General features: G+C 44.9%; 2 protein-coding genes and 1 pseudogene across 2 annotated transcripts; 1 reads left to right on the top strand and 2 right to left on the bottom strand.

Annotated features, from left to right (window-relative positions):
- Window positions 1–2,201: 2,201 nt before the first annotated feature.
- On the bottom strand, window positions 2,202–3,638 carry LOC123428955. The gene is made up of 3 exons (XM_045113037.1): window positions 3,449–3,638; window positions 3,018–3,250; window positions 2,202–2,900 (listed from the first exon to the last, which is right to left on the bottom strand). The coding sequence occupies exons 1-3, from the start codon at window positions 3,636–3,638 to the stop codon at window positions 2,277–2,279; spliced, it is 1,047 nt and encodes a 348-aa protein (XP_044968972.1). The 3' UTR covers window positions 2,202–2,276.
- Window positions 3,639–7,769: 4,131 nt separating this feature from the next.
- LOC123428954 lies at window positions 7,770–11,772 on the top strand (annotated as a pseudogene).
- A 2,570-nt stretch (window positions 11,773–14,342) lies between these two features.
- Window positions 14,343–17,065, bottom strand: LOC123428526. Its single transcript, XM_045112751.1, has 3 exons — window positions 16,452–17,065; window positions 16,017–16,246; window positions 14,343–15,127 (listed from the first exon to the last, which is right to left on the bottom strand). Exons 1-3 carry the CDS (start codon window positions 17,035–17,037, stop codon window positions 14,537–14,539), a joined length of 1,407 nt encoding a protein of 468 aa, XP_044968686.1. The 5' UTR covers window positions 17,038–17,065; the 3' UTR covers window positions 14,343–14,536.
- Between the last annotated feature and the right edge of the window lie 580 nt (window positions 17,066–17,645).

Genomic DNA, 17,645 nt, shown 5'->3' with positions numbered 1-17,645 from the left:
GAGTTTTTGATCGAGGCTCTAGTTGCCTGCACTGCACTACACGGCGTCCAAATAACAGTGGTAGTGGCAGTTCTTCGCGGATGATCTTGGCCTTCATTAACTCTGATCATGCCATGCGGATGATCTTCGCGGATGCATCGAACCCACTTTTGCTAAGCTTGATTCCAATTCAGATGAACCTCCCAAGTGCCAACTATTCTCACGGCTTGCTCTGCAGGGTCGACGTCTCATTCCGGACAACCTATCGTCCTATCGCACCGTGGCTGGATCCACAATCCTAGCTGCTTGCGCTCTACTGGACCATTCATTTGTCACATGGTGGCAGCATAGCTCGGCACACCTATGTAAAGAAGTGGCCAAGTCATGTTGATCAGTAGTTTCGCTCGATTGATGGACGATTCTGAAGGGGAGAGATGACCGTGTCTTTCGAAAGATTCAAATTCTGTGACGATCGTCTTCCGCGAGCTTCAGCTCGAAGCAAGGATGTGGTCAGGTGCTGGACAAAGGCGTGTGCTCACACAATGTCCTCGAGAGCTTGGCTAGGATTACCATGTGTTGTTTCTTTGAGTTTTTCTCTTTTTTCTTTCCATCTTCTGTGTTTGCTTCTTTTTTTCCTTGTTTGTAATATTTTGCCTACCCATAACACAGTGAAAGTTATCGTACAACGTTCGAAATATTTTTTCCTAGAATGGTAGCAGGTGGAAAATTAAATGCACTAGACATTCTAATCTTACACCCTCTGTCCCAAAATTCTTATCTTAGATTTGTTTAGATATGAATATCTAGTCAAGTTTTAGTATTAAGATAGATTCATTTTTAGACAAAGTTAAGACAAGAATTTTAGGACATGTATAGTTCTTTGGTATTAAGACATGTATAGTTCTTATCAAATCATGATAAGAAGCCGTTATCAGATACCTGAATGTGCAAGCACATTGATGTTACTGAGTTTAATAAATTTCAAGTTGCAAAAAATATGTACTATATCTGTAAACAAATGTAAGACGTTTTAGATCACTATTGTTTTAGTGATCTAAAACATCTTACATTTGAGGGAGTATCTATGAGCTAGCTGCTTGAACTATAGAATGACTGTCCTTGGTGACAGCTTTGGTTCGATTGTGTTCTGTGACTTGAGAACTCCAGCCATCTCAGGCTGGACGAGGCAAGTGGGCTTTCGGCCCGGCTCGCGGTCTGCTATGGAACGACTGAGCGGTCCTGGCCCGGTAAAAAAAAAGTCGGTCCGGGCCGTCAAATTAGGCCCGAGAAAATGTCGGTCCGGTCCGGGCTTTTACCGGACCACTCAGTCGGACCGAGAAAAGTCTCTGTTCGTCGCTGGGTCAATCTCGCCGCCGCCTCTTCATCCCATCTTGGCGCTGCCGATGGCAACCTCCTCCCCTCCATGCCTCCCAACCCGGCCAACACCACCTCCTTCCTCTTCCATCCCGGCGTCGGTTGGGTGCAGTCCAAGAACTTCAGGGTGCAGGCAGGCACAAGTACAGGCAGGCACCGGCGCGCAGCACACACAATCACGGGCCTCCCCGCGACAAATAGCCTTGTCCAGGAGGCCCGCACACTTGAGATCTGCTTCTCCGCGCAAGGACTCAGTCGGTTTCACCCTGAAGCCGTCGCCGTCATCCTCCTTCCCCAACTCCGGCGCCAACGACCTTATAGACGATTACATTGGCGTCGCGACATCCCCGACCACTCCATCGACTACTCCATGAGAGACTGCCTCTTTCCCCTTTGTTTCCACCTTCGATTAGGACTCCAGGCCATCTCTTGCCGACAATATGGTCACTGCCGCCATGCCACGACCGCCATGGAAACAGGACTGTCGGTCGGGCTCGGGGTTCATCGCTGCCGGTCCGATTCCTGAAAACGGGACCGCCACACTACTCAGTCTGTTCCGGCTCGGACTGCCGACGGCCGGTCCAAACGATGGCTCGGGTGGATAATCTAAATTAATTTTCTTCCTTGGGAGCAAACTTGCATCCTGCAGTCACCATATGTTGATTTGGTATGATCACGAGCTCAGAGTCCTGACCTATATTTTGGAATGTTCACAAACAACCCATCAATGGCAGCAGGTGGAAAATTAAATGCACTACACGTACCAAGCAACCGAAAATATAACATAGTACAATAAGTTATAGTCAGACCAGATAACAAACTAGAGTTGATACACAAATAGTTTGGAAATCATTGCTTGCATAACTGGCTCACATACAAATAACATACCACTAGCAAACATATTAGAAGGGCAAGACAGAACACTACACCTGGGTAGAATATCCCTCAATTAACAGATCCATCTTGTCCCGGACAAGTCGGGACCAAGAAACCGTGATTTCCACCTTAATACCACAGACAAAACAACTACCCATACTTACGTTGCAATCCTGGGGATGGAAGTCAACATCGACTCGAGGATCAGATCCCCCGTATGCTTGTATGCCCACTTTCAGCCGTCCTTGCAATGGTACTGATACAACACTCCTTGAAAGAGAAATGTACTCATCTAAACCATCTTCGGGAATTTTTTCAGCGGAATCAAGCAAAACAACTTCACCACATGGGAGATCATCAGCCTCTGCAGAATACAAGGAGCAAATAACTCGGCCTCCGGATTCAAAAGGCCACCTCCCTTTACCAACACGAACCCCCACGATAGTTGCCTGGACCGTTGCAGCAAGTCGCCCAAGGCTCAGCTCTGCACTACACAAGGAGCCATGGAAGTATAAAGGTTGCTCTGCACCGTCGTAAGGCCTGCCAACACTGATCAATACTCTGTCATTTATCTCATCACCTCCCTCATTAATTTTCAGTTCGACTTCAAAGTCAACAGGATCCTCGGCTAGAATTGCACGAGAAGGGCCTGTCAAGCATAGGGAAGAGTCCTGCGAGCATTATATCATCATTTTAGTTGAATGGAATGTTTTGCTGAAGAAGGAAAATATCACTTGAAGAAAAACAGAGGAAAGTGAAGAGAGAAGTAAATCTCCAACGGTGCATACATTTTCAGTGAGTTCTTGGCACCTAACGCTTGACCGACGAAAGAGAATGTTGCGGTTGCGGTCCACGGTGTCCCGGGCAGCGACCACGCCGTACACATAGAGTGGCCACTTGAGGTCATTGTGCAGTCGAGTAATTTTGAAGGAGTAGATCTGCACGGTTGTCCCAATGACAGCAGCAGGGGGCGGGATAATACCGGGTGTGTAGTGTGTAAACTGCATAGGACTCAAAGTGGCTGCAGCAACAAAGCCAAAGTGTGAGCTGTCATGAGAAATATAATGTGACAACAAAATCAAGCAATTCTCTTGCATAAAGAAGAATGAGGGCGGAAGTCTGAAATTTCTTGAGACATGTATAGATGGAGCAAACAGACTAGCTAGACAAATAAAGTTGAGTAAGCAAATTAAGCAGCATGCATGCACGTTTTACTTACTTGTATCTTGGAACCGGCCGCATTGTCCGGTCTTGCTGCTGTTTGAATCTTCCCAGTAGCCACGGTGGCTGGAAAAAAGTCGCAGCTCGGTATCCATGCGCTCTTTGAGGGATTTTGTTTTATTCTGGCCAGCGCCCTGCTCCACATCCACAACAAACTGCTGCTGCTTCTGCTTCTGCTTCCTCTCCATGTCTGCCTCCCTCTCCCTCTCCCTCTCATACTCCTTCTCATCGTCCTCTGTAAACATCACCGCCAACTCATTCCTGTAATGGTTGGGTTTCTCCCTGACATTGGATGAGAGACGAAAGAATTCGTGCGACCGCATCGTCTCATCCTTGTTCCTACGCTCCTCCTGCTCGGCCTGATTCTCCTTGTTCCATCCCATCTTCTTTTGCTCCTCCTCCTTCTTCCTTTCCATATTCTTGGCCATCTTCTCAGCAGTATCTTCTTCCACCTCCTCCTGCTTCTGCCTCTGTTTCTTCCTCTGTTTCTTCCTCTGCTTCTTCTCCTTGTGCCTCTGCCTCTTGTCCTCCTCCTTACTCTTCTCCACCCCAGCATCGTATATATCCTTAGAGATTTTCATTAATTTGGATGTTGTCCTAACCAGCTCGTCGCCCTGACACGAGGAGATGGGGGCACGGGAGCTCCAGAGAAAATGTGAGGCGGATAGCATCCGGTGGCCCAAGTGCTCCATGTCTCGGAGAAGAAAATCGAAGTAGTCCCCTAGCTCTTTCTCGACGTCTCTAACAGCAGCGGGGGATACCTGCTCCTGCAGTGAGCCGGACTGGATACTGGAGGCTGGTTTGATTATGCTCGAGACCATGGTTCTATTTCCAGCCATCATCCACTCTGTTGCTGTTGGAGACACCTTTTCCACCCACCGAGAAATACTGGGAGTGAGAGAATCGAGCACATCTTTGCGCTCCCTCTCCAGGGACAGGATCTCCTCCATCAGCATACATATCTCAGAAGATTGCTGCTTCCCGGATTCCCTGCCCATCTCCAAATCCCCGCCCAGGGATGAGATCTGCCCGCTATCCGTCTGCATCTCTTGTCCCCGCCGCCGCCGCCGCTCTCTTGTCCCCGCCGCCGCCGCTTTCGTTTGTTGTGATGAATATTAACTAGGTTAGGGTATTTAAACATGTATTTTTGTTGGGGTCCGTCACAACCTCATGGTGGCATAGGCCCACTTCTTCTTTTTCTTCTTCCTTTTTTTTCCAATGCGTGTCTATTTTTTTTTACACACAATGTACGTTTTTAGTACACATCAATAGTGTATTTTCATGCATCTTTAACATTTTTTTAAATACATGCTTAATTTATTTTAAATTTGATTTTCTCATGCCTACATTTTCCGTATACATCAAGAATATTTTAAATACATGTTTAACCATTTTTAAATACGTTATTAGCATTTTTTTAATCATATGCAAACAAAATAATATGTTTTTTATATCTGCTTTTTCATGCATGTTGTGCATACATATAAAACATTAATTTCATACACTTTCATGTTTAAGATTTTGTGAAATAAATTTTATTTCTATTTTTTTCATATATTCTTTTCGTATACATAACGAACATTTTTATACACTTTTAATATCCTCCAAAAAAATTCTAATACATGTTTTCATATCTACTTTTTTTCATACACACTGAATATTCACACTCTGTTCCACTTTGTTAGATTAAAGCAATTGTTCTTCTTTTTGTTCATCACGCATGTATAATTTCAAGCATTAACCATTTTTCGATCTTCCCTCCTATTTATCGAAAGGCTCTGGAATTGTAAACTTCCCCAATTTCATAGGGGCCTTGCCACTGAGATCTAAGCTTTCGTGTAAACAACTTAAAATGAGAATTAAACACGAGGAGTTTGTTGCTAATTTTTTTAAATAATACAATTTTCTTATTTAATTTGGAAAAAATTACGCCGTTTCAAAAAAATTTAAAAATAATATAGCTTCGGCCATGCCAAAGCCGACTGGTTTCAGTCGGCCTAGCCGTAGCCGATTAGTGTCTGTCAGCCTAGCCGTGGCCGATAGCCCTCTCGGCCTTGCCATGTTGCCTCCAATCGGCTTTGGCTAGGCAAATTAGTACTAATTGGCTTAGTCTAGGCCGATTGGTACTAATCGGATTCGACGTGGTTAATTAGTACTAATTTGCTTACTAGTGACCAGTTAGTTCTAGTTGGTGTTCCCATCATAATTCAGCGTTGCTCACTTCCCGCCATAATTTTCCGTGGTTATAACTTCCTGTCATAAGTTCCCGCATCTAACTTCCCGTCATCGTTTTCTGCTTCTTAGTTCTCGCCATAGTTTCATGTGTGTCAGTTCCCGCCTATTCTTCTCTTCTGCACCTATAAAAAACCCTCCACACTTCGATGGGTAAGCTGTCGAGTGTAGTATCGTAGTTGCATCAAGATGCCCATTATCTTTTTAACCGTAGTTTTATGTTAGGTATGTCCGAATGTCTTGTGCGTTTGGCTAGCAATTTCAAGGTAGACGATATAATAGTTCCATGGGACGAACTCATTAGTAGTGACATCCTACTGAATGAGCTCGCTCACGCTTTAGCTAGGAGTGGGTGGCCTCCCAGGACCTTTCCGGAGATACGGAAAGAACTTCTTAGGTGAATGAAAGATGGAGGAAGAAAAGGTCGGCATCTACGCAATGGCGTAGAATATCCTTATTTCTAGATGTCCGAGAGCGAGGACGAAGACGATATCTTTATGCCGAGTACCAAGGCCAAGAGTACCTCATCGTCGAAGGGCAAGAGCTCTGCATCGACGAAGGGCAAAATCTCTGCATCGACGGAGTATGACAATGACGAAGACGATATCTTCATGCCGAGTACCAAGGCCAAGAGCTCTGCAACGACGAATGGCAAGAGCTCTGCAACAACGAAGGGCAAATGCTCTGCATCCACGGAGGATGACGATGATGCCTTCATGTAGTTGTTCAGCTCTATTTTGTAAGTTTAGTCGTACCTTTTAATTCATATGTATTTTCTATTATTTGTTTGTAATGTCTTGTTGTGGGGGCATTATGTTCTATGTAAGAACGGCGTTGGATGCATTTGTTTGTAGTAAAAGTGTTATCCCCGCTAAACTAATTGAGCATTGAAATAGAACATGAATATGTCCCATACATGGAATACACATATGTCTCATACATAATTAGATAGTCATGTATCTACTGATACACAGATGTGTCACTAACGACGTCTTCCTTGATGCTCAGGTGGTGTGCTAGGCGTACTCCAACCAAACCTATGGGGGACCTAATGTTACGAGGAGGAATCTTGGACCCGCCCTGGTCGTACTGTTTATCCTGGGTGGGCCATGGTGGAGGAGTCGAGAAGATGTCCATCCACCTGTTTTGCTGCGATAGTGGATCTTCCTGTTCACTCGTGGGGGTAGAGTCGAGAAGATGTCCATCCGCCCTAGTCGTATTGTTTATCCTGGATAGGCCATGGTGGTAGCATCGTAGTTGCTCAAGAACGATGACATCAACGACGATGATGACGTGATGCATCTGATGGCGGCTAAGGAGCCGACCATATTCATGGAGGCTGAGCAAGAGGATTGCTGGCTCCGGGCAATGGTGGATGAGTTGTCATCGATCAGCGACAATGCCACTTGGACATTCACCATGCTGCCTCCAATGCATCGGGCCATCTGACTCAAGTGGGTGTTCAAGGTGAAGAAGGAGGAGCATGGTGCACCATTGTCAAGCACAAGGCGCGCCTCATCGCAAAGGGGTACGTGCAACATGAGGGGGTGAACTTCGAGGAGGTCTTCGCTCCGATGGCAATGCTCGAGTCCGTGTGACTAAATCTTGTTGTAGCTGCTAACCGTGGATGGTAAGTGCAACACATGGATGTTGAATTGGCGTTTCTCAATGGCAACCTCAACGAGGAGGTGTACATCTCCCAGCCGCTAGGATTCATTGCCAGGAACCACGAGTAGGGTGTGTATAGGCTACATAAGGCCATGTACGTCTCCGACAAGCCCCAAGGGCGTGGAACGCAAAGCTCGATGCAAGCCTTGCATCACTTGGATTCTCACGTAGCGCTTCTAAGCATGGCGTGTACTTGCATGGCACCAGGGACACGCTGCTCATCTTCGGCATATACGTCGATGACATGGTCATCGTTGGGGCAGAGCCCGATGAGTTTCAACACTTCAATGGAGAGATGCATAGTCTCTTCAGCATGAGCAACCTCAGGCTGCTCTGGTACTACCTTGGGCTGAAGGTGAACTAGGAGTGTGGTCGCATCATGATCACACTGGCAGCTTGATGACTAACAATTACACGGGATGAGTCTGATATTTCAGACAGCAGCACTGATAAGTGTGATTCAGGCATGGGTCATGTTCATGCACCAGAGAGTTGTTCGTCGTGTTGGGATACCTTTGATCCGCTATGGTCCAATGTTTATCTGGGATCAAGAGAGGATCCAAAATTTGAACTACATCTACAACTGCAACGATGTCGAGGCTCTGTGGATGCTTTGAATGAAAAGAGCACCATTTTCGTGGCTTGTCGAGACCTTCAGGGTCAGGGGGCTGCTACAAGATAACATCAACACCTGTGTGGAAGAGCAAGTGGCAACATTCCCCCATGCTGTTGGCCATAACCAGAGGTTCAGGGTCATTCACAACACGTTCAGGAGATCAATGGAGACCATCTCTAGGTAGTTCAAGCAGGTGCTTTTTGTTGTTGGGGAGCTTAGAGGAGAGATAACCAGGAGATCATCTGGCCGGACTCCACCCAAGATTCGAGGAAGCCCAAGATGGTATCTATACTTCAAGGTGAGCATTGACAATATACACTTTTCATGGCTTGATATGCTTGTATTGTTCAAGTTGAGCACTAACACAGGCTTGTGATGCCATTTTCAGGATTGCATTGGGGCAATAGATGGTACTCATGTCGCTGCCAGAGTTCCTAGGTGTAGTGCCCCAGATGTAAACCTTCCCTATTTGAAACCTTCTCAATGTGGGTCCAACTTGTCATTGACATGAGATTATGTGCATGTGATATTTCATGTAATGCTTCCCTTGTTTTGTTTTGTTTTGCATGCATGCATCCATTCCGTCCCATTCATCCTTGCCTTTGTATTGTTGTGCTTGTGCTCCATGCGTGTTTGTGGTGTGATGAATATGTCATGTGTTGTTAGTGCATGTGAGTGATGGAGTGGTGCAATTGCTAGGAGGAACTATGTGGTTTGCATAGGCTTCAAACCCTCTCCCTCTTTTCATCTCAAGCCCAATTTCTAACTTGTTCCTTCCCTGTTAAAAAAATGTTCATGTTTTAGTATATTTTGTGGTGCATTTTCATCTCAAGTCCCTGAGATCTGATGGTTTTGGGAAAGTTTGTGGCCTTGTATATTCTAGAGTTTAATTCCTTTTGCTGTGATTCTTGCTGGTGCTTGTAGTGTTCTTGGTTGGCTACAGCCACATATATTATTTGTCATATTTAGAGGGCTGTAGCTATGTTGCATGTAGCTCACAAAGAGCTAAGATGCAGATTGGGGCATATTGAGTTGTTTAGTCATTTTGATCATTGTGTGTGCTTAGTGGATGTTGTGGTGTTCTTCCTTGCTCCAATCCATTCATGTTGGATTGTTATACGTCTTGGCAACCTGGGAATACCAGATACGTGCCAATTGTGGGGGTGGTGTTGATTCTTCCACGTAGAGCTTCATATCTTGTTTCGTTGATTCCCGTTGATCCGTAGCTCCGTTTGCAATGTTCTTTATATGGTTTTGCATCATTTTAAGGAGCCGCATCTGTTCATGCTATCCTCGTGCATGTCAAAATAGCTTAGTGTACAGTTCTGTCCAGAAACTTGTAGTAGTTTCTTTTGCTTGTTCCAGTGATAGAAATAGTGGTGCATGCTCATTTTTCATCTCATGCATCATGTGATTGTTGCATCTTGTGGTGCTGCTGTTCATTAGTTGTTATTCTTATGTTGGGTAGCACCGGGATCAGAGAAAGAATACGTGGAGTCAGGAGAGTACGTGTAGGACGAACCAGAACCATTCCAAGCTGAGGATATCACAGGCAAGATGATATGACCTTGATTCCATCTCTAGACTTGTTATGCTAGTTTCGTTTCCATGTCATATTGCTCGCTGCCTACCACTGAAATTAAATTGCCTCTTCATATGCCATGAGCCCAAACACTGTACCCCTTCCTAGCAAAACTTGTATGGCTAAGTAGGCTTTGCTCAGCTACTAATGTTAGCGTTGCTAGATGCAGGTGCTTTGACTCATGTGATAACATGAGCTTGATATCATCATCTTTAATTCTGTTATTTAATTAATGCACCTATATACTTGGTAAATGACGGGAGGCCTAGCCTTTTGCCGGGTGCTTTGTTCCGTTATTGCCGCCTTAGTTACCGGTTACCGGTGTTTGATTCCATAATGATCGCTCCTAACACGTTCGGGGTTGTTATGGGGACCCCTCGATAAATCGCGTAGTGCTAAGGCTTGTCCGGCAGGACCCAACATTGGTGTTAATTTGCTAATCACCTAATAATAATCTGCATAGGGAGTAGCTACCCCGAGGACTTTAATCAACAACCCGGGCCAGTGCTCCTCATGAGTGTTGGTCCAAACTAGAGCACTGTGCGGGGCCAACTCAGGGCAACTTGAGAGATTTCTATCAGGCCACTGTATGCGTAGCTCATCCGGCGTGTCCTGAGACTGAGATACGCCGCTCTTATCGGGGTCGTCGACACGTCGGGAGGTCCTGCTAGCCTTGCCTTACCTTAGCGGTATATCTTGCATATAGGAATCCCAGTGAAGCTTTGGTTTCCCCCAAAGTTGAGGTTTTCCTTTAAGGAATCCGACGAGATCACGAGATTCGTGATAGAGGATGCCTTTGCGGCCTGTGTACGTTTGTGATGGACTAGTTGGAGCACCCCTGCAGGGTTTAATCTTTCGGAAAGCCGTGCCCGCGGTTATGTGACAACTTGGAATATTTTGTTAACATCCGGTATTAGAGAACTTAAACATAAGCTAACAAAATTGTCAACTGTGTGCGTAACCGTGACTGTCCCCTCGAAGATCTCTCTTCGATCGGGAACACGGTGGGGTTATGAATGCCGTAGGTAGGTGTTCAGGATCACTTAGTGATCAAGTAATCACGACCGCTAGTGTAGACCACCTTCACAATTACTTTGCGTAAGTTAGCCACTAAAACAAGCTTAGGATGCTGCAGCCTTATACACTTCACCCTTACCCTTCCTAATAACATGGCTAGTTCTGGCACCAAGGTCTTAGATTGCTGAGTCCCCGTCGCTCACGGATTCCCCCGAAACTCCCAACAGGTACACGTACCCCAGAGACAGACGATCCCGACGGCACCCAGCTGGCGTGGCAGTACGACTCGGAGACAGACCGCCTCTACGTGAACTATCCAGAGGACTGAGGCGTGGTCGTGATCGTGGGCCTGCAGGCAGGGTAGCATAGCATTTTCATGTTTTGTAGTCCGTAGCGGAACTACCTTGTCTGTATCTGTGATGTACTCTGAGTTATTAATGAGAAGACAATTGAATCCCGAATTGTCTACTTTTATTATTATTTGTGCTATGTTACTTGCTTGCGAAACGCTTAGATGCGCGTCTTTCCTATTCGGGGGCCTCGACCCCCAGATCGGAAAGGACCGCATCTTGGTCGTTACACTAGGTCACAGTCTGCAGCATACAGGGGGAGGAAGCACTACACAAGCCAGAATGTGCTTGCTGCTATTGACTTTGATCTAAAGTTCACATATGTGTTGTCTAGCTGGGAGGGGTCAGCGCATGATGCTAACATTCTCAGTGACAGCATGACTCGACCTGATGGGATCAACATCCCCGAAGACAAGTTCTACCTTGGAGATATTGACTATGCATGTCGGCCGGGTGTTCTTCCACCCTTCAGGAAAACCAGGTACCATCTCAACGAGTTCACTGGTAGGAATTATCCTAGGACTGCACAGGAGTTGTTTAATCTCAAACACTCCAGCCTTAGAGTAACTGTTGAGAGGGCATTTGGAGTTCTGAAGAATAGGTTTAAGATCGTGGATCAGAAGCCATTCCACCCATACCCCACTCAGGTTAAGCTTGTTATTGCTTGTTGCATTCTGCATAACTGGATCCTCCAGTGGGGCTTTGATGAACACGTGCCTGAGGAGGAAGAGGTCGAGCCTCACCATGTTGTTAGCTCTGGCCATGGTGTGGAGGCATTTGACAATGAAGCTTGGAAGAACAAAAGGTTGGAGTGGGCAGAGGCAATGTGGCTTAACAGAGGTCAGTGCATGATTTGAAGAAAAGGAAGAAGAAGAAGCACCAGCAACAGTAGCAGAAGCAGAAGAAGAGGAAGATGAAGAGGAAGATCTGGTAGCAGCAACACCGATGAACTATCCCCTATTTAGCCAATGGCTCTTAATAATTTGTTTTGTCATTCGATAGTAGTTAGGATGAACTGTCATTTGTTTAACTAGCTGGCACTATATACATGTTCAGATTGTGTGCGGTAAGCTCACTACTGGTTAGAAGTGGTGACAACAACTTATGCAGGTTGCAACCAAACACCATGTCATATGTGCGCCTAATGCAATGCGGAAAACCAAACGCCGGGTCAAAAATGGTTGTCTCATGCAACTAAGGTACATGCAGGCAACCAAACTATGTGCATCTGGGGTCTTTTTGCCTGCATCCCCTCAAACCGGCTCACTAGAGTTTGAATTGCCAATGTAACCAAACACACCATATGAGGAGTTGAGTTTGAATTCATCTATTAACGACACATCTCGAGCTACAAGGAGGGATACAAGTTTGAGAGAGAGAGGAGAGGTGTAAGAATACGCTATCCGCTCTCGCGACACGTGCCACTACCTAGCCATTCGTCCCGTGCCAACCTGCCTGTCCGGTCATATAAGAGTAGTCGAAGCCTTAAGCCCATTCAGGCCCAGCAAGCCGAGCCAATTTGCAAGGCTCCCTCCTGGGCCCGCCCTTCCCTGGTTCCACGACCCTGTCCGCCACTTAGTCGCTGACAATCCCTCCTCCCTTAGAAATGGCTTGACACCAAGCCGGTGCCCGAGGAAATTTTTGTTGGAGTGAGACCTTATCCTCCCAGGTAGCCATGTCTTCGGGCATATTGCTCCACTTGGTCAGCACTTGAACTAGAGAATTAGAGCCACGCCTAACTACCCGTTGTTGTAGTACTTGCTCTGGAACTTGGAACTGATCATCCGGAATCTGGAGAAAGCACTTTTTTGAGTAGCGACACATGAAAGACTAGGTGTACTTTGCTGGTGCATGGAAGCAGCAACTTGTATGCCACTTCACCTACGCGTTCCACGATCTCAAATGGCCCCGGCTTGTCCGGGACAAGATGAATCTATTAATCGAGGGATATTCTTCCCAGGCGTAGTGTGCTGTCTTGCCCTTCTATTAATATGTTTGCTAGTGGTATGTTATTTGTATGTCAGCCAGCTATGCAAGTAACTATTTGTGTATCGACTCTATATTTTGTTATCTGATCTGACTATAACTTATTGTATTAGTATGTAATACTTTCGGTTGCTTGGTACGTCTAGTGCATTTACTTTCCCACCTGCTGCCATTGATGGTTTGTTTGTGAACATTGCATAACATAAGTCAGGCCTCCGAGCTCGTGATCATACCAAATCAACACATGGTGACTGCAGGGTGCAAGTTTGCTCCCAAGGAAGAAACTTAATTTAGAGTATCCAGTGTCGGGTCCTCCAGGGATGTTAGATGGCTGGAGTTCTCAAGTCACACAACACAAAACAATCGAACAAAAGCTATCACCAAGGACAGTCATTCTATAGTAAAAGCAGCTAGCTCATAGATACTCCCTCAAATGTAAGATGTTTTAGATCACTAAAATAATAGTGACCTAAATCGTCTTACATTTGTTTACATATATAGTACATATTTTTGGCAACTTGAAATTTATTAAACTCAAAGCCAATTCAGTAAACATCAATGTGCTTGGACATTCAGGGATTTGATAACGGCTTCTTATAGGGCAAGTAGAAGAAGACTGCCTTGGTCGGAAACAACTATACATATTGAGCCTGTGTATGAACTAGCTTGTTTGTCTCCCTTTTGATTTTGAAGATTTGGGTAATACCGAAGAAACTGGTGCAAGATTGGATCTGATTGTTCAATGCCATGGGTGTTTTCCGTGCCGTTGCCTCGGCAAGACCTTGACAGTCAGTTAAGAAGGTAGCTTCTCCAGTTCGAGCGGCCAATCCATGGTGCTTGAGCTTTCCACCTGCAATACAGATTCTGCAACTGAAGCCGCTTGAATGGAGTTCCATGAAGTAGAAGAAAGGCCGACGGCCAAGCCCCAGACTATCTGTTGGGAGAAGCATCCTGGTCCCGGGGGCCAATTATGTGTTATCGTTCTGGTGGATCCCATGGGAAGGTTCTAACCGATCACCCCTTGCTGCAGTAGCATTTGTATGCAGCAAGGGTGTTGTAAAATTAGTTTATTTATGAAAGAACAATCCAAATGACAAGAGGAGAACCTCTGATTTATATGCCTCTCAACATTAAGAGGAGAACAATCGAGCAGGGATTGATTAATGTATGTACACGCTGGATTTTCTTTTTCAAGAAATAAATATATACACTGGAATAGTAGTAATACATTGGAACTCCACTCTGAAACTGGATATTTTTCTTCATGCACTGGAATGCTAGGAATCCAGCAGGACTCGACACTGGATATATTTTTCTTCCTTGGGAGCAGACTTGCACCCTGCTGCGGTCACTACCTCATGTTGATTTGGTATATGGTCACACACTCAGATGCAGCAGGTGGGTAATTGAATGCACATGGCGTACCAAGCGACCCAAAGTATAACATAGTACAATAAGTTAGTCCGATCAGATAACACAATACAGAGTCTACACAAACAGTTGGGACATCATCCTACTTACATAGCTGGCCGACATACAAATAATTCCAACATTTGAACTAACGAGTAGCAATACATAGTAGATGGGCAAAGATAGGTAGTAAGTAGATCCCTTGATCACAAGATTTCCATCTTGTCATTTACTCCGTACAAGCCAGGACCAAGCAACTGTTACCTCCACCTCAGTGTCACCAACAAGACATGAGAGCTGACTTACCCTGCAATACTTGGAAGGGAAGAAAAGAAGACCGGATACGGATGGACGACCAGACCCCCCATAGGCTTGTATGGCAACTTTTAATCCTCCTTGTAATCCTACTGAAACAACCTTCCTTGACAGTGCAAGGTAACCACCATCCTCAGGAATTTTCTCAGCAGACTCAACCAACACAACTTGCTGACGTGTGGGATCAACATACTCTTCAGTAGATGAGGAGCAAGCAATTCGGCCTCCAAATTCAAAGAGAGACACTCCTCCAACCACACGAATAGACAATATAACTGCCTGGACTGCTCTAGGAAGTGTCTCAAGGCTCAACTCTGCCGAACAAGAGCGACCCCAGAAAAAAGCAACATCACCTCTAGAACTGTAGTGATTAGTAGCACTGATCAATGCTTTGTCTTGGGACTGATCTGTTCCACATTTTATCTTTAGTTCGACTTCAAAGTCAACTGGTTCCTCAGCCACAATTGCACGAGAAGGGCCAGTCAAGTGCAAAAAAGGATCCTGCAAACATCATCGTTATCATCGCTAATGCTTAACTGAAACGGACGAACATATAATATGGGATGGGATGGAAAGTATTATAAAGGCGTAAATTTAAATAGACCATCACAACTTCTCTTAGGAACAAACTCAATGACATTTTTTTCCTCATAAATGGAACACAAGCTCCCATTTTCAGCAAACAAACTATAGAGTATAAAGGTTATGTCCCGCAAGACATGTTCACACAGCAAAGTTAGCCAAACTAGATATTACCTATTTACTTATATGCATAGGCATAGTCAATCTGCGCGCTACTCGCTTTTTGCTCGGGTGCACGCACAGGTGTTCTGCTCCTGCTAGAAATTTCATTATTTTTTCCTCTTATCTTTATTTCTGTCTTGGATGTCTCCTTTTAAGCGCCAGTGCATGCTCAAGTAGCTAGCTGAATATTGGATGTCTTTCCTACAAGAACGCCTAAATATTGTATCTTTTTAACTGAATATTGTCTCTCATTAACTGAAAAAAGTAGCAGCCAGTGACCGAACCGAACATTCAAGTTGCATCATTGTGGTACGAAGGCATCAAATATCTAATTGTTTGCATCCATATAGATGTGCGTGGACAATCACATGAAGGTGGCATATGATTTTTAGGGCGAAGGAAGGAACTCCGTTCAATATTACCGAAGGTAGAATTAATTGTGAAATGTAGCAACCAGATAAAAGAATGTGTTGCTTGGATCAGGTTGTTTTCAGCCAAGAGTAATAATAATAAGGCTATGCTTTTCTTACTTAATAACTAGCTGAGCCATATCAACATAATATATATTAAGCTTTATGTTTGCTAGTACAATTACAAAAGATCACATGCATACAAGACGGAGGGGAAAAAAACATTGCATACATACCTCTTGAGTGACTAGTTGGCAGTTAGCCCTGGAGCAAGAGAAGAGAAGGTTGCGGTTACAGTCCACATCGTCTCGAGCAGCCACCACGCCGTACACATAGAGTGGCCACTTCAAGTTGACATTTAGGTCAACGATTTTGAAGGAGTAGATCTGCAGGGCATTGGTGACGTAGCTAGGGGATTCGATGACACGAGGCGGAGAGTGCGTAGTGTACATAGGAGACAGTGTGGCTGCAGCATCAATGTGGGCAGTGTTATAGTATAAATCTAGAAACCAGTAAATCAAGGGACTAGAATATTTTTTACTGTACAGGAAGCAAAGCAGCAAGTGTGATATAATTGCATTTTTTTGATTGAGACATGCACATAAATGAATTAATTAATTAATAAGAAACAAAAAGGGAGATGAAGTTAGTTGGATGAAGTCTTGTCTTACTTATGTCGTTGAAGCTGCCACACCTAGACGAAGGACTGCCCCAAGTATTTTCCCAGCAGATACGGCGCTCATTGAAGAGAGAAGTTTCAGCATCCCCACAAGATTGACAAGAATCGAAGAGAGAAGTTTCAGCATCCCCACAAGATTGAGAAGAAACTGGCCATCCATGCATCGCAATGGTTTTGGAGATGTTGAAACATTCTTGCGACAGTAGAAACAGTGATCTGAGCTTGTCCAAAGGGATGGTGACACCGAACTCTGTCTTGAGAGATTGGATCCGGTAGGCCAACTTGTGCGCCTCGTGCAAGAGCAGATCGAGGGCCTCCCCCTGATTATCAACGAGGTAGGGCAAACTCACCAGAGGCAGGCTCGCGATCTTGTGGCCAGACGACTGCTCGACCAACTGAGATGGCGCGCCGATTAGTGATGTTCCGTCGGAGTTATGACGCTGTAGGTAGGCCTTCTTTCCAGCAATGGTCGCCAGATTCCGGGCCGCGATGTCTGCCCTCAGCAAATTGTTCTCCAGCTTCAGGATCTCGCGGTGACGATAAAGAGCGTCAAGCAAATCCTTATTGTCCATCTGCATCTCTTGTTGCCGTCGCCGTCGCCGTCGCCGTCGCCGCCGCTTTTCTTTGTTGTGAGTGAGCCGTCGCTAGGTTAGGGTTTCGACAAAGTAAGTGGCCGCGTTGGGTATTCTGTCCGAAGCTCAGTCCATCCCGGTCCGGCCGTTTGCCTCAGGGACAGGGAGGGACTTGGCCCAAGAAGAAGAGCCGAGAACCAGACATGGCATAGGCAGCAAACATTACGGCCCACTTCTTCTTTTTCATTTTCCTTTTTCCCCAATACATACATGTCTATTTTCTTACACAAAATGTACATTCTTAGTGTACATCAATAGTGACACATATTTCATATTTAAAAACATACATGCTTAATTTATTTTAAACTATTTTTCTGATGTCTACATTTTCCGTATACATCAAGAATATTTTTAATACATGTTTAACAATTTTTAAATACGTTATTGATTTCTTTAAAAATAAATCTGCATAAAAAATAATATGTTTTTATGCCTTTTTTTCATGCATGTTGTGCATACTTATAAAACATTACTTTTATACACTTTTATGATTAATATTTTTATAAAATATTTTCATTTCTACTTTTTTCATATACATTGTACATTTTCTTATA

This window comes from Hordeum vulgare, chromosome 2H (assembly GCF_904849725.1).
Source record: "Hordeum vulgare subsp. vulgare chromosome 2H, MorexV3_pseudomolecules_assembly, whole genome shotgun sequence".
Classification (NCBI taxonomy): domain Eukaryota; kingdom Viridiplantae; phylum Streptophyta; class Magnoliopsida; order Poales; family Poaceae; genus Hordeum; species Hordeum vulgare.
This window is presented reverse-complemented; position numbering and strand designations above follow the sequence as displayed.

Excerpts from the sequence above, each read along its gene's own strand:
- LOC123428955 (XM_045113037.1), bottom strand. The coding sequence starts at position 3,638 with ATGGAGAGGAAGCAGAAGCAGAAGCAGCAGCAGTTTGTTGTGGATGTG. Across the intron at positions 3,251-3,448 it reads CGGCCGGTTCCAAGATACAA|CCACTTTGAGTCCTATGCAG; the intron begins GTAAGTAAAACG and ends TTGTTGCTGCAG. Across the intron at positions 2,901-3,017 it reads GCCAAGAACTCACTGAAAAT|GACTCTTCCCTATGCTTGAC; the intron begins GTATGCACCGTT and ends TAATGCTCGCAG.
- LOC123428526 (XM_045112751.1), bottom strand. The coding sequence starts at position 17,037 with ATGCAGATGGACAATAAGGATTTGCTTGACGCTCTTTATCGTCACCGC. Across the intron at positions 16,247-16,451 it reads TGGCAGCTTCAACGACATAA|CCACACTGTCTCCTATGTAC; the intron begins GTAAGACAAGAC and ends TTGATGCTGCAG. Across the intron at positions 15,128-16,016 it reads GCCAACTAGTCACTCAAGAG|GATCCTTTTTTGCACTTGAC; the intron begins GTATGTATGCAA and ends TGATGTTTGCAG.